Source organism: Aegilops tauschii, chromosome 7 (assembly GCF_002575655.3).
Source record: "Aegilops tauschii subsp. strangulata cultivar AL8/78 chromosome 7, Aet v6.0, whole genome shotgun sequence".
NCBI classification, from domain to species: domain Eukaryota; kingdom Viridiplantae; phylum Streptophyta; class Magnoliopsida; order Poales; family Poaceae; genus Aegilops; species Aegilops tauschii.
In genome coordinates this window covers 1,274,879-1,291,459 of record NC_053041.3, presented here as the reverse complement: position 1 = coordinate 1,291,459, position 16,581 = coordinate 1,274,879, and the positions used below count along the sequence as shown (strand labels likewise).

The window sequence follows — 16,581 nt, the reverse complement described above, 5'->3', positions numbered from 1 at the left end:
CACCAATTTCATGATGCTCACCGCCATGCGTGAGTAATCCCATTGTAGGCTTGCTGGACGGTGATGGGTTGGATGATATTTATCATGTAACTGAGTTAGTTTTGTTAGGGTTTGATCCCTAGTATCCATTATGTTCTAAGATTGATGTTGCTATGACTTTGCTATGCTTAATGCTTGTCACTAGGGCCCGAGTGCCATGATTTCAGATCTGAACCTATTATGTTTTCATGAATATATGTGAGTTCTTGATCCTATCTTGCAAGTCAATAGTCACCTACTATTTGTTATGATCCGGCAACCCCGAAGTGACAATAATCGGGACCACCCCCGGTGATAACCGTAGTTTGAGGAGTTCATGTATTCACTAAGTGTTAATGCTTTGGTCCGTACTCTATTAAAAGGAGGCCTTAATATCCCTTAGTTTCCAATAGGACCCCGCTGCCATGGGAGGGTAGGACAAAAGATGTCATGCAGGTTCTTTTCCATAAGCACGTATGACTATATTCGGAATACATGCCTACATTACATTGATGAACTGGAGCTAGTTCTGTGTCACCCTCTGTTATAACTGTTGCATGAGGAATCGCATCCGACATAATTATCCATCATTGATCCATTGCCTACGAGCTTTTCACATATTAATCTTTTATTAGTTCCTTTTCCGTTGCCACTGTTACGATTGCTACAAAAACTGCTACTGTTACTTTTGCCACCGTTACCGTTACTTCCATACTACTTTGCTACTAAATACTTTGCTGTAGATATTAAGTCTTTCAGGTGTGGCTGAATTGACAACTCAACTGCTAATACTTGATAATATTCTTTGGCTCCCCTTGTGTCGAATCAATAATTTTGGGTTGAATACTCTACCCTCGAAAACTGTTGCGATCCCCTATACTTGTGGGTTATCAATCCTGTGGAAGAGAACAATGAAGTTCCTACTAGGAGCAAGAGACAGAGGATTGCAAAGTCCTTTGGTGATGATTTTCTTGTGTGTCTCATAGATGACACTCCCAGTTCTATTTCAGAGGCCTGTGCATCAGAAGATGTTGACTACTGGAAGGAAGCGGTCTGTAATGAGATGGATTCCATCTTGGCAAATGAAACCTGGGAGATAACTGATCGTCCTTATGGGTGCAAACCTATAGGGTGCAAATGGGTATTCAAGAAGAAGCATAGGCCTGATGGTACTATCCAGAAGTATAAGGCATGGCTCGTGGCCAAGGGTTATACCCAAAAGGAAGGTGAAGACTTCTTTGATATTTACTCACCTGTGGCTCGACTGACCACTATTCGAGTACTACTTTCATTAGCTGCCCACATGGTCTTCTCGTTCATCAAATGGATGTTAAGACTGCTTTCCTAAATGGAGAGTTGGACGAGGAAATTTATATGGAACAACCAGATGGGTTTGTAGTAGATGGTCAGGAATGAAAAGTGTGCAAGTTGTTGAAGTCTTTGTATGGACTCAAGCAAGCACCCAAATAGTGGCATGAGAAGTTTGAAAGAACTTTAACAGCTGCAGGCTTTGTTGTAAATGAAGCTGATAAATGTGTGTACTATTGCCATGGTGGGGGGGGAGTTATCATTTGCTTGTATGTTGATGACATACTGATTATCGGAACAAATCTGAATGTTATTAAGGAGGTCAAGGAGTTCATATCTCATTGTTTTGAGATGAAGGATTTAGGAGTGGCTCATATCATTATGAACATCAAGTTGTTGAGAGACGATGATGGTGGGATTACATTGCTTCAATCTCACTATGTGGAAAAGATCTTGAGTCGCTTTGGCTACAGCGACTGCAAGCCCTCTCCAACACCATACGATCCTAGCGTGCTGCTTCAAAAGAATCAAAGAATTGCTAGAGACCAATTGAAGTATTCTCAGATTATTGGCTCGCTTATGTATTTAGCCAGTGCTACAAGACCTAACATCTCTTTTGTTGTTAGCAAGCTGAGCCGGTTTGCCTCAAAACCAGGAGATGTGCATTGGAAAGCTCTAGAGAGAGTTATGCGTTACTTGAAAGGCACTGCGAGTTATGGAATTCACTACACGGGGTACCCAAAGGTACTGGAAGGGTATGGTGACTCAAACTGGATCTCAGATGCTGATGAGATAAAGGCCACGAGCGGATATGTATTCACTCATGGAGGTGGCGCTGTTTCTTGGAAGTCTTGCAAGCAGACCATCTTAACGAGGTCAATAATGGAAGCAGAACTCACGGCACTAGATATAGCTACAGTCGAAGCAGGTTGGCTTTGTCGGCTCTTGAATGACTTGTCGGTAGTTGAGAAACCTGTACCAGGTACCCTTATGAACTGCGACAATCAAACTGTGATCACGAAAGTGAGCAGCTCAAAGGATAACATGAAGTCATCAAGACATGTTCAAAAAAGGTTAAAGTCTGTCAGGAAAATGAAAATCTCCTGGGTAATTGCATTGGATTATATCCAAACGTCTAAAAATCTGGCAGATCCTTTTACTAAGGGTCTATCATGTAATGTGATAGATAAAGCATCAGGGTATGAGACCCACAATATGAGTTGTTCACAGTGGTAACCTAGTCTATGTGATCGGAGATCCCGTGAATTAGATGTGGAAGACAAGTTGTTGGTCAACTGAGAGGAGAGTATCCTTACTATTAACAATACCACTCCATGAAGATGCAATACTCTCTAATCTGCATGGTAGGTTGATGTATATCTTAATGTGTTCTAAGTGGCTCATTTAAGCAGAGATGTTGTCCTGCAGAACATTTTTTGAAGAACACACCTATATGAGTCTGATTGTTAAACGCCGCAATCTATGAGAGTAGGGTGCTCTCTAGTAAACTCATGAAAGGTCTCAGAGTATGACGCATAATCTTCACCCGCGTGGAAGACCCATGGTAGCCTAGTATCGGTCAAGGCTTTGTGTGAAGCTAGATTCGCAGAAAACTTGCAGTTCAAGGCCCAGTCCACTATTCAAGTTGCTTACTAGTGTAGCATAGAGTTCTAGGTGGAAGTTCAACTTAACAGTCTCCACTGCAGTACCGGTATATAAAATAGTGTTTTGGAACCAAAGGCAAAATTTTGTGTGCCTCTAGGATCTGGTGGGGGATTGCTGGAATTTGGTCTATTTATGGGCCAGCCCAATAGCAGTTTCAGAAATTCCTAATAAATCCTAGAGGCCCACGTAGCCCATTCATGCAAGGCAAGAGGTGGAGCTTAAGTTTAGTCCCACATTGCTAGTTTGGTAGGAATTGGACCTCTTTATAAGGGAGGCTCTTTCCTCACATGTTTGAGCATGAGAACAAGAGGGACATCCACGCGCGCTCCTCCTCCGCCGCCCGCCTCACCACGCCTCGTCATGACGCGTCACGCCGCGGGTTGCGGGAATGAGCCGAGCCGATGTCTAAAAAATATTTTATTATAGTGGAGTTTGAATGCGAACGGTGCATCCCTTCGGCTGCTGGATGTTCGCTTCATCTCCACCTCCTCGTTTCACCTCCCGTCGCTGGCCTCTCGCCTCCTTCTCTTGTGCATGTAAAAGGAAGGTCGCTCCTCTCCAAAAAAACACCAGAAGATCATCTCCATCGAGTCCCAATCTCTGAGCTTCTGCTACGATCCTCCTCGTTTCATCTCTACTATGATAGTCATGTTTTATCTATTATTTCTGTCAATAAAACTATATGGTAAATTGCTCATATTTCCAATAACTTTAACCTAACCTTAATATCAGATGATGGAAGAACAACAATACCAATATTTATCCCCACGAATCTATAGTTCATGCTTACTAACATAGCTTAGGCATCTACGAGGCCATGGAATCATTTGCCAAGCATAGTATACCCTTTTTTTATTAGCCCTCGAGCTCTCGTTTCATCTATCTTCTCACCTAAAAATGATATATAGAATATTTATACCTATACCTAATAACAAAGGGGCTATTGCTTCTAGTGGTACGTAATCGAAATTGCCCTCAAAGTTGCTAAATATTACCCACCGATGCCACCTATAAATGATAAAAAAACGTTTCACACAAGGGAATCCTTCCCTCGGCCGGACCGTACAGTAGGAACCTTCTATATTGCGCTCTGCACGCTGGGAGAAGACACGCGTGCCTATTTGGGCCGGCCCATGTCTGGGGGGCTATTTTCTAATTTTTTTTTCCTTCTCCATCTTTGTTTCTTCAAAAAAGTTCCAAAACATTTAAAAACGTGAGATTTGAAATAAAATGTTTGATAATTTATAAATGGATGTGGAGTCAGAAAATGTTCACAATTTTTGGAAAATGTTTGTAATTTTGAAAAAAAAAATGTTCGGGAAATAAAAAATCATGATTTTTTAAAAACAAATCATGTATAAAAATGTTAATGAACTTGAACAAAATTTTGCCAATTAAAAAAATGTTCTTGAATTGAAAAATATCCTAAAAAATCAAAAACTGTTCGTGACTTTTTAAAATTGTCTTGTGCTTTTTTTTGACAAACAAATAAGCAAACTAACAGTAGATAAAAAGTAACTAAACAAGATAGATAACAAGAAAGCAAAGTGGTAATGTGTAGGACCTATAGTTGTTGAAGATAATTCCCCGGCAACCACTGCCCAAGCCTCATTGGGGCCAAAGGGGGAGCATTTGGACGAGCCTAAGAAGCGAGGAATACATCCGAGCCCAATGCACCAAGCCACCGACAACCTGCCACCAAATGCTCGCTCGTCTTCCTCTTCTCCCAAATCGCTGAGACTTTTCTCGTCCTTTCCCCCAAATCTCCATGGACAATGCTTTCTAGGTGTTTGACTCGACTGACAATTACCAAATACCACTTACCTCTGCTAATTGCTGCCAACCTCCAGCCGTCATCCTTGCCTGCAGCCATCGCTGCCCTTCGGGCCACTGCCTCGAGGGCGAGCTGCCTGCTGCTGTTGCGCCTTCTCCTTCTCTCACCCACTCACTGCTACCGCCACCTGCTGACTAATTAATGGGTGAATTCCTGCGAGAGTGCCAAAGGGGAAAAACTGACTCGAAGAGCAATTAAACGAGCAAGGTATGTTTCAACTTTAACTTAAGAAAAATGATTCATTGATGTACCGCTGTTCATTGACTTGCATAAAGTTTTCATTGCCGTGTAATTTTTGAAGTTAATTTATACGTCATCCAGGTGTTGTGCCCAAATTTGATAGCCCAAGTATCCATGATTTAACCTAGGAATGAGTATTTTCCTCGATTGAGAACCAAGATTTATAGAACTAGTATAAATTACCTCTGCCACAACTAATGATCACTACCTGCACACAACACACAAAACAAACTTGTCCAGATTGATTCAAGAAGGTTTTCAATCTTCTTGCCATGCTAGTTACAAGTGTAATGTATGGTAGGGTTAGAATTATAAATAGATAAAATAAATAAAATTGTGCAGCGAGAAATTAAAGTAATTATGGTTGTTTTAAGTGATGGGAAATAGACCTAGGGCCATAGCATCACTAGAGGCATCTCTCCCAGCAAGATAAATGTGTTATGATAAACGAATTATAGTTGGGCAATTATTAAATTGCAATATTTATATTTATGACTGATCATTCATGGCACAATCTTGTATAGGCATTACGTTTGTGATATGTAGACCGTTAATCCAACCACATCTACAACTAATACTCCACCTAAAGACTGCTATCCAGCATGCATGTCAAGCTATTAAGTTAATAATAAACAGAGAATTGCAAGAAGCATGATGATATAATGTAGACAGTAAAACTATCATCCAAGCGTGATAAAGAAACCATCATTTTATTCTTAGTAGCAACAATACAATACGTTGTCTTATCCCATTTTGTAACTGGGGTATAGATCACCGTAAGATTGAGCCCACTACGGCACACAACTTCCTCTAAAGATCTAGCATTAAAATTGGCCAAAGAACAACATATAGATCGGAAAACATATATGCCTACTGAAATATGCCACGAAGAAACCATAAGAGATTCAACATAATTCAGTGAACAATTTGATCATAAAGTAACAATTCATCAAATCCCAACAAACACAACACCAATTACATCGTATGGATTCCGATCATGTGAGGTAGCTCACGGGAACTTTGTATTGAATCACAAGGGAGAGAGGATGTTACTATGGACCCAAGATCAAAATTAAGGGAACTACTCACACATGGTCATGGTGGCAGCAAGGTTGATGAAGATGTTTCCGATGACGAATTGCCCCTCCGGCAGCACGTCGGAACAAGCCTTTAGATTGGACTCCACGGAACAGGAACTTGCGGTGGTGGAAAAAATCGTGAAAAAATGGTATGGAGAGTTTCGAGGGATATCCAATTTATAGGCAAAAGATGGACTCTAGACGGGCCCACCACACTGGCCATGTGGCTTGGCCGCGTGGGGCTTGTGGGTGGCTTCTGGCCCTCTCTGGTTCCTTCTTATTTATGAAAAAATACCAAAAAAACCCAGGTCTTTGAGGTCCATAGATATTGATTTTCTGCAAAGACCAAAAACATGCAGAAAATAGCAACTGGCTCTGGGCACTAAAATTTAGGTTAGTCCAGAAAAATAATAAAAAGTATCAAAATGTGGTATTATAATAGCATGAAACAATAAAAAATTATATATACATGAGACATATCAACTAATTTGCCGCTGATGCGATACTCTAGCCCTATTGTCGTCGTCGATTTCGTGCGGGGTGACAAGTGTTTGATAGCATCTACCATGGTGTCAGGAACTATGATCTTTACTTCATGCCGAAGAAGGATATCACTGGAACCATAGGGTTTTCTGGTTAACATAAGTGCATGGCTGCAATGAGGATGCTTGCCTATAGTATGGACACAAATTCGTGCGACGAGTACCTCTGGATGTCTAAAAGCATATGCCTTGAAGCGGTGGTAAATTTTGCTACTACAGTGGTGAAGGTGTTTGGATTGCAGTAGTTGAGAGAACCCAATTCCGCAGACACAACAAGGCTCATGGCAATTGGAGAAGCAAGAGGGTTTTCAAGTATGCTCGGATCCATGAATTGAACGCACTGGAAATGCAAGAATTGCTCATATGCTAAACAAGGGCAATACCAATGTCACTTCAAAAAGCCCACCATCATTTTGAAGCAGTTGCATCACATGACCTCTAGATTTGGCACTCTTTCCTTGTCTTGTCTGGGTCTCAGAGTGACATCAACATGTTGTTGTAGCAATCTCCATTGTTTGCAAGTTTGTGTGCATGCCAAGCTCCTGAGCGCAACTGTACCATCAATGGTTGTGGCTACAACATGGGGCATTATCTCTCTGATGGTATCTATCCTCCATGGACGACTTTCGTTAAGACCATCTCTGAAGCAAGGGGTAACAAAAGATATCACTTTGCCCAAAGACAAGAATCTGCTATAAAGAATGTCGAGAGGACATTGGGAGTGCTTCAAACCCGGTTTGCAGTTGTTCAAGGACTTGCTAAACTAGACGGTCCAGAGGCACCGTGGGAGATGATGACAGCTTGTGTGCTCATGCACAACAAAATTGTGGAGGATGGGGATGATGGAGTTCGACATGGTCTAGATTTTTAAAAACGTGGATGATCCTATCAAGCTTTCATAGCAGAATCTGGGGACATTTGAGGATTTTATCCAAATGCATCATCAAATTTGACATCGAGGAACTCATGAACAACTGTGGAATGATCAGCATCTTTGGGCGTTTCAAATGGAGAACTAGAACATGTGTCCGACTAAGATGAATTCAAACTTGAACCTTTTTATTTCAAAACCTTATATTTGGATTGCTATATTTCTATTTGAATTATTGTTGCATAGAAATATTTATCTTTCGGTTGCTTAAGAATTTTGTTGTTTATCTTTGATGACTGTTTTGAGTAGTACGGTCATAGGAAAAAAACTGAAAGCGGACATTTGAAGTTTACGGTTGGATGACATCCATCCTTAGTTCTATCCGCAAACACGTCCGAAGGTCTCTGTGGATATTTGATGATGATGTCTATTTTAATGATTGGTGTTGGAGTCATAGTTTAAAAAACCGGACCGGACCGGCGGTCGGACCGGAAAAACCTAGGTTCGATGATCCTGGCGGTTTTTTAAGTGCAGCGGACCGTTCGAGCAATTGAACCAGAAAAAACCGGCCAAACTGGCCTATTTTTCAAAAACCGATGAACTGGTCGGTTCACAAAAAACCGGTCGATTTGATGTCGTTTCTAGAAAAGCCCCTCAATCAACTTGTTTTCATGCGAACAAGCTGGGGCTAGAATCAAAAAAGCAAGAAAAGCCCTCTTTTAGTAGGGTTTCAGCCATTTTAGGCACAATTCTCTCGATTTTATACACAGACAAACCCTATCGGGCGTCGGCGCCCCCGACGCAACCCTTGCTTGGCGCCATCGTGTGGTGATGCTGCTTCTCCCTCGTCGCTCCGCTCGACAGCACCAAGCCACCAGCCCGCACAGCTACTCCCACGTCCCGCCATCTGCACCACCTCTATTGATGGTTGGGGAGAGGGGCTGCCGCCACCTGATCAGACTGGTCCATACAACTTTGATCTCCCTCTATTGCAGTCAAATCGACAAGGCTTCCCTCCGGTTGCCTTCCTCCATTCCAGAGTCCAGACCAGGAGTAACCGAGTAGGAGGACCAACACGCTTGACGGTCAACTCCGATTACACATTTTTTACCTATTGTTTGGTGCATTTGTTGATAAAATATGTATTATTTTATTGCTTAAGAAACCGGCAATCGAATTGGTGAACCAGCGGTCCGACTGGTAAAAACGGTAGGCTCGCCAGTTGGGTTTTTTAAACTATGGTCGGAGTTGCCTTAGGTGGCAATGTGGTGTCAAGTGTGAGGAGAGATGAGAGACACACGTGGCCACATGGCTGCTCCCTCCCTCTCTCTCTTAGTTTGTTGGAGAGCAGCTTGATGACATTGCTAATCCATATTTACCCACTGGACTGGAGTAGTACTAACTGATCCATTAATAAATTAATTAAGATAAATAGTTAGGTTAATCAGTGAAAAGCCAGTAAAAAAATGGCGCCACCAGTCAGTGTGCACTCCAAACATCAACTCTGACCGCTGGTGAGGTGATAACAACACATATATTCCCTTCCAAAAAGAAAAAAGAAAGAAATGTATGCGTGGACTTATTATTTATCAATCACAAAAGACACGCACATATATACACTTAAACTTAATTTGACAGCTCCATCATGCAATGCATCCATCAGCTGTCTGTCTGTAATTGCATTCCCTCCATATTGCTTCATGCATCATTGGTCTCTGTCTGTCTGTAATTGCTTCTCTGTCTGTCTGTCTGTAATTGCTCATCATCAGTCTAGAATAGATAGCACATGCATCTGCTACTGTTTATAATTAGCCCCCTCCCTCCCTAACTAACTAGACTAATTAACAACACTAGCTAATTAACTAGCTTGATGAGTCATCACCAGTTTCTCAAATCTTGTGTCCTCTCAACATCCTCCTCCTGCTGCCATCTTCAGCAATGCGTATTATTTTTCAGCTATAGCTCCAGCACCACAACTGCAAATTAACCAACCATAAAAGCGTCATTAACCACACTGTGTCTCTAATTGCACATCATGTTAACATACTATATCATAGACAGGTTATTGTATCTACTCACAGTCTGAGTCGGTGGTGATCCACTGCGCCATCCGGCACGCCTCCGACGACGAGCTCTTCTGGCTCACCGACGACAGCCGCGACGCGTACCCGTTGTAGCTGTAGTTGTAGTTCCCGTTGCCCCTCGACGGCGTCTGCTGCTCCGTCCTCCCGGCCGGCGCAGACGCAAACGACAGCGGCGAGTACAGCACCGACGACGCCGACGAGCAGCTGCCCGCCTCCCACTTGAAGCTCAGCTTGCCACCGGACCCGGACCCGGAGCTCGCGTCATCGTCGCACTTTGATACCGGTGCTGCAGCACCACCACCATCCCTTCCCTGGAAGCTCAGAAACTGCTGCTCGCAGAAACAAGATCGATCAGAATATAAGAAATTTCCCATCTAGATCGACACAGCTTCAAAACAAGATGTGCTCCTGCGACGATCACTAACTAAAGAAACCAAGTAGCGATTAGTACCTTCCATTTCTTCCCACTGACGCCGTTGCTGCTGCCGTACGGCCTGGCCTGGGCGGCCCACTTGAGTAGCTCCTTCACCCGGGCGACCGCCTTCTTCCCGTCGATCCTGTGCACGATCTTCTTCACCGCGCCATCAACAATGCCATTCTCGTTGAAGATGGGCAGCACTTTGCAGCCCACGACTACGGCGCCCGCAGGATCAGCAATGTGCCCCATTATTTCTCCTTCCTCCTCAGAAAGAAAGATGATATATGTCACCTGATGAGATGTCTGAAGCTAATTAGCTAGCAAGTACAGCTTACTCCCCTGTATCTGTATGCATGGCCTTTATAGATAGGGACCAAGGGGTTCCCTACCATTACCATACCAAGAGGAAAGAATCGGCCGTCCCGGCAGGCAACCGACGGTCAGGATCAAAAATCAGAAACGAACCGGCGCTCAGGGATCGGACACGTGCCGCTTCCCACCGCAGATCTCTCACAGGTCACTACCAAGCTGAAGTGGATCTTGGTCGTCGATTTTCGCACCAGACGATCAGTTGGGACGCATATTCTACTCCCAGTTGCAACCTATCCAGATCCCTTGTGACAGCAAAAAATACACAGACAAGAGATTAACTAGCAACATGAGCATATAATTGTGGCAACATGATGCCCAGAGCCAATGGGAAGTGTCTGGCCAAGCTGGAATCGGCACTGGTTACTAGTTAACACCACATGTGGGAGATAGAATAATATCACAGGCATGTTCTGCTTAGTGGTTATAACCAAGCGCAAGAATCTTGATTAGGTGCGTGCGGTTGGGGTCAAAGCGAAAAAGTTGAACACCGCTACAAGTACCAGGCCACAAGTTTAGATCTCTTCAGCCCAACTTGCTTGCTTGCTTGATTGTTTAAGCGTGAGGATTAGATCTTAGCTGTGTCATCACGCAGGAAGCGGTGTTGATTAGTGAGCTAAAATGAGAAAGATTAAGCAAAGCAAATGATATGGGCATGCATGATTGATTAGTGTGGCCATGTGATGCAGCATGCAGACAGACAGCCCCCCTGGGCTACTGCATGTTGCATGTTGGGGTTGTATACTGACATGACACACTGTACGGTAGTGTAGTGTAGTGTAGTGTAGGAGATTGGCTGGGCCTTTTTATTGTTATGCCTCTGCACCTCTTGTCTCACTAACTAGATGATGTGGAGGCCACATGGAATGGGGTTACATTGCTAGATACCATCCACAATGTGCAGCTAGATGGATGAAACAGAATGAATCTAAAAATTGCATTACAGATGTTCATTACTACAGTGATGTGAACAGAACTAAAAGATGCTTCAGTGATTCGGTACTGATCTATTCTGAGAGACTAAAGATGGCCATTTCTTACAGAAACATGACACAGTCACTAATTAATTACTTACCGGGCTCTAACGATGCTTCAGGGACTTCTTTTGAAGAGAAATGGTATTAACAATGGCTGCAAACAGATCCACCCTGTTTTTCTCAGAGGAACATGGTGCCTCGTGGCAGCTGAAGAAGTATGTCCCATCCCATCCAGTGACTCCAATCATCTGTTATACATTTTCAGGCAGGCAGGGAAAATGGCTTTCTGCTGGAATTTGCTATAATTGCAGGGTGACCAACACTTGTCCCCACATGGGCAGCACGATGCCCAACACACTATTATAAGCTGATAAACGACCAGACCCTCCCTGGTTCTCCAAAAGAACGCCACGACATGACTGACGTGGACCGAAAAGACTACATTCTGCGAACAAGATTTTCCAGACATCTAGTTATGGTCACAACATGTTGTGTGTTTCAAATATCCTAATAATGCAGCGATGATATATATCCTGCTGGTGCAGTGGCCACATCTTGGCATCTTGCCTCTACTCTCTCTTACGTGTTTCCCTTTGAACATTTTCTCTTCTAAAAGCGCTAGTAGCTTGCAAGAAATGGCCATCTTTTGTTGCCACCGAAATGTGTGACATGATCGACATGCTGCACCGTCTTGTTTACTTGGTTCTCTGTATGTTCTCCATCCTGTGTCTACTTTTGTTTGAGTTCATGGATTCTTCACTCCTCTCTCTGCGTTCCAGCATATAGCTGGCTCAGTGTTCAAGAGCGGTTGTGAATCTTCTGTTTGCAAACAGTATTTTACTCTTTTTGAGAAATTGAGATTGCTAACCACCCTATCCCACATGGTCAAAACATTGCATATGCAATGACACCATTCGTTTTGTCTGGAGAATAGTGAGTCAGCAACTGCTCATTGATGATTCTATGCTATTCCCATGGATGGAAGCACACTAACTAGGGCTCTAAAAGGAGCCCAGTGATAACATTAGCAAAAGGCTTACAGGCAAAAAAGGGGAAATGATGGAATTTTTTCAGAACTTTCAATTTTTTTAATTCTTAATCCTAACATATGTCGTATATGAATTTTCAGAAGTTGATAGGCAGAGTCCTTTTAGAAGTATGCGTATGATTTCTACCAAACAGAAAATCGTGACTATTGATGTGAATTAAAAGAGTACTGTACCCATGGTCCTTAATGCACTGAATACGCCCCCCACCAAAAGGTTGCTTGCATGTGGACTCGGAAAATGATTATAAATAGCTCACCTCAAAATGGATTATGTATCATACCAATATTCGGTCCCATCATGTTTTACTTATCAACAACAAATATTGCTCAATGTTTTTTGTATGAATTAGATTTTTGTTTTTTGAGACACTCGTATGAATTAGATGGTACTGTAATATATACCTGAATGATGTGGGTCTTTAACTCTAAAGAAGTTAAGCTACATTAACCTAGTGATCCATACTTGAGATATCCACACAAACAACGAAAATAGAAACTAAAATGCAGTAGTGATTTTCTGAGAAGGAACTTACTTCAGAGTGAAGCCATCAAAAAGCACAAAGCTGCCCAAGGGGAAACAACTTCCGGATTCCTTTTCGCTTCCTCTAATATAAAAAATCCTGTTCTACAAGCAAAATGTGTTTAAAAGCATGAGACCTGAACTGATAATAATCAGCAAACTAAACCACACAGAAAATTATTTATTATCTTCTTATCAAGAAATACAACTTTTTTTGAGTTACAATAGTATACAACCATTTATGTGTTTACAGAAAATTCTGAGAAGACCTCCCTAGATACAAACATATCAAAAGTCAACACTATTCAGAAGCAATTAAGTATTCGTGTCGTGTGTACAATTGGCTAGAGCCAGGCCAAAACCTCGCATATCAAGAAAATCTTCATGCCTCCTCTGATTGGCGCATGAGTTCAAGCAAGCTAGAAGCTTTCCTTTTTGCGCGGTCTGTGCCGGTTTCTGACAGCTCCTTGAGTGCATCTTCCCCTCCAGCTGCCTTTGCAGCCAAGGTTTGTTCAGCATCAGCAGAACAGAGAGACCAAAGAATGGCTGCCGCGTTCTCTCTGTTGCGAGGAGAGCCAGTTTTGATCACCTCGACTAGTGGAGGCATTGGCTCTGATTGTGTAATTACAGACTTGCCTTCTTGATTGCCGGCAAGAATCGACAAAAGAGTGAGTGCCTCATCAATCATTCCCCCAGTAGGATCCACCAAGAAGTTCATCAGATGGGTGATGATTCCAGCTTTCACAGCCCGGACCTTATTGCCCTGATATATGCACAGGTTGAAAATTGCCGTTGCCGCATCTTTCTTGCCTCTTGGGCTCCCGTCGCACAGGAGATTGATGAGCGGAGGTATCGCACCAGCAGCACCAATAGTTACTTTGTTTTCATCCACAACTGACAGGCTAAATAGTGTGGCTGCTGCGTTCTCTCTGGCTTCCATACTCCCAGTTTTCAGCACTTCCACTATCTTAGGGATGGCATTAGAGTCCACGATGCTTGCCTTGTTGTTCTCATGGATGGAGAGGTTAAGGAGTGCCGTGACGGCGTGTTCCTGCGTCCTAGGATCGGAAGAGGAGAGCAGATTGACCAGCAACGGAATGGCCCCTGCTTCAGCTATGCATATCCGGTTGTTCACGTTCCTCTTGGCAAGCAACCGGATCTCCCCCGCAGCTGCCCGTTGCTCGTCTTGGTTCCCGCCCCGCAGCCTATTCATCAGCGAGACCAGACCAGCATTGTCATAGTCAGAGCTTTTCACCGCTTTCTTGTCATGGGAATTGGCCTTGTTCTTGGGAAGCTCGATGCCATTGGCTTCGCACCACTGCGCTATCAGGCTTTTGAGCACAAAGTTTGGTGTGAGGGAAGTATGCGTGAGGGCCAGCTGCGTCTTGGGGCAGGTCTTGTGGCCAGAATCAAGCCACTTCTGGATGCAGGACCGCTCGTACGTCTGAAAAAGAAGACAACGATCGTTGCGATAAATGTGCTTGAAGAGGAATGGCTAGCAGCATCACATAGCAATTGATCAACCGCACCTGGCCACTGGAGACGATGACGGGGTCCTGCATCAGCTCAAGCGAAATGGGGCATCTGAACTCGTCCGGGATGATGGGGGACTTGACAGAGGGAGACCTGCCCACGCCGGGAGCCTCGGCGGAGGGGGCCTGGGCGATGACGCAGTCCTTGAGCTTCTTGAGCAGGGAGGACATCTCGTCGACGCAGCCGTCGGGCTCGCCGCCGCTGGAGATGACCATCTCGTGCAGCGCCACCGACTCGCGCTTCATGTCGGCCATGGTCTCGAGCTGCAGCTTCTCCGAGACCCTCATGAGGAGGGCCGGCACGGTGGGCTTGTCGTCGCTGAGCGCCCAGGCCAGGTCCCTCGCGAGCTGCGCGTCCGCCGGCTCCGCCCTCGTCGCCGCCCTCTTGAACTGCGAGTGCACCAGCGCCACCTACAAAAATGGGGATCAACGGCCGAATTGGGCAGTCAGAATAGAGTTGAATTGAGGTGCGAAATCTGATGGAAGTAGGAAATTGGATTGGTGTGGCACCTGCTCCTGCACCTCCTCGGGCATGTCGAAGTCGTTGTAGGGAAGATCGTCCAGCGCGGCCTGGATCCGCTCGTTGACGGCGGCGAATTCGCGGAGGAGGCTGTCCCGGCCTCGCATGGCCTGCGGTCGTGGGCGGGGGAAAAAATCAATCTTTGGGGTCTACCGGCGGCGGCGGTGGTGGTAGAGGGAGGGAGGGAGGGGCATAGGGGCATACCTGATAGATCTTGCTGCCGTGGTGGACGGAGTGGAGGAGGTCGCGGGCGGCGCGGAGGGCGTCGGCGAGCGGGGGCGAGGCGGAGGCGGAGGGGTCGTCGAGGAGCGGGGCGAGGAGGCGGACGCGGCGGGAGAGGTCGCCGCAGAGGCGGCGCAGCGGGCCGCGCGGCTCCGGCAGCGCGGCGATCTCGGCGGCGGCCGTCGCGGCGGCCATGGCGGGGGCGAGGTTTGGGGGGAGAGGAGAGGAGAGGAGGTCAATGGCGGGCGGACTGGTCCACGCGGTTTGGAGATGGAGAGTGGGGATGGATGCCGTTTGAATCAGTCGTCCGATCCGGATCCAAGGGCCCATGCGACTTCATTCACACCACCAATCCCATTGTTAGAGTCTGGACCAAAATGGAGCCTCCCCGTGCGTTTGGATTTTCAGCCGTTGGATTGGCTGTCCAAAACGATCCTGGCCATCGGATGTTCAAATGGAGCGATCTGGACCGTTGGATCTCAGATGAAACGATATGGGCCGTCGGATCGAGGCTGGGCATGCTAGCGCCTGTAAATTTGGTGACCCGCCAAGGGCACTTCCATCATTTCGCCTGGTGGCGTATAAGTGCAGCAAGCCAACCTAGCCGCCACCTCCCACACGCGCGCACCCCGCTCGCTCCTCCCCTCCTGTAACCCTACCTCTTCCTCTCCTCTGCGTCGCCGCCGCCCATCCTCCTCCCCTCACATCGCGCCCGCACGGCCCTGCTACGCCGCTGTCTCTGTCGCCGTCTGACCTAGATGCGGCCGGAGTCCGTCGGCGCCGAACGCGGAGGAGACGCGGGAGGAGGAGCACGAGCCACCGCAGCCATCGGAGCAGTGGGTCGTCGCGCTCCCCCTCGAGCTCGCCTGTCACGTCGTCGTGGGAGAGGAAGCTAGCGCTGCACTTCCCGGAGGAGCGCGTCGTCGGCTCGTCGCGCTGTTGATGGGAGGAGGCCAGGCGGGGCGACGAGAGGAGGCCAGGGGGCGACAGGAGGAGGCCAGGCGGGAGGAGACAGGGGGGCGATAGGAGGAGCGCGCCATCACCACCAGTTGGCGCGTCGAGCCCATTAATCCTCGTCCCCAATGTCGTCGCCGTCAACCTGGCATGCAGTAGGTAGGAGGAGCGCGCGCCGCCAGCTCGTGACCGTCACATCGAGGCCCAAGATTGGCCCTCTCCGGCTCTCATCTCCGTTCGCCGACGGTGAGTCGCACCTGGGAACTCTCATTTCCGCTCCTTTACTCCTTGCCAAGAGCCTCGATTGGATCTGGATCCTGAGCTCCACGTGCTCGCGTCGCCCCCACTCGTATTCGTCCCCTCCTTGCCATCGTTCCTTA

At 46.0% G+C, this 16,581-nt stretch overlaps 2 protein-coding genes across 5 annotated transcripts; both read right to left on the bottom strand.

Annotated features, from left to right (window-relative positions):
- Positions 1-9,071: 9,071 nt before the first annotated feature.
- LOC109731721 (uncharacterized) lies at positions 9,072-13,073 on the bottom strand. 4 transcript variants are annotated; one of them, XM_020290894.4, is made up of 4 exons: positions 10,460-13,073; positions 10,093-10,350; positions 9,637-9,970; positions 9,072-9,533 (listed from the first exon to the last, which is right to left on the bottom strand). In XM_020290894.4, exons 2-4 carry the CDS (start codon positions 10,306-10,308, stop codon positions 9,514-9,516), a joined length of 570 nt encoding a protein of 189 aa, XP_020146483.1. In that variant the 5' UTR covers positions 10,309-10,350; positions 10,460-13,073; the 3' UTR covers positions 9,072-9,513. The 4 variants fall into 4 exon arrangements, with proteins under 4 accessions (XP_020146483.1, XP_040253927.1, XP_020146484.3 ...); XM_040397993.3 differs by having other exon boundaries at positions 10,525-10,673; XM_020290895.4 differs by lacking the exon at positions 10,460-13,073 and having other exon boundaries at positions 9,637-9,967; positions 10,093-10,443.
- Positions 13,074-13,134: 61 nt separating this feature from the next.
- Positions 13,135-15,582, bottom strand: LOC109731720 (U-box domain-containing protein 12). Its single transcript, XM_020290893.4, has 4 exons — positions 15,230-15,582; positions 15,016-15,135; positions 14,503-14,916; positions 13,135-14,417 (listed from the first exon to the last, which is right to left on the bottom strand). The coding sequence occupies exons 1-4, from the start codon at positions 15,575-15,577 to the stop codon at positions 13,356-13,358; spliced, it is 1,944 nt and encodes a 647-aa protein (XP_020146482.2). The 5' UTR covers positions 15,578-15,582; the 3' UTR covers positions 13,135-13,355.
- Between the last annotated feature and the right edge of the window lie 999 nt (positions 15,583-16,581).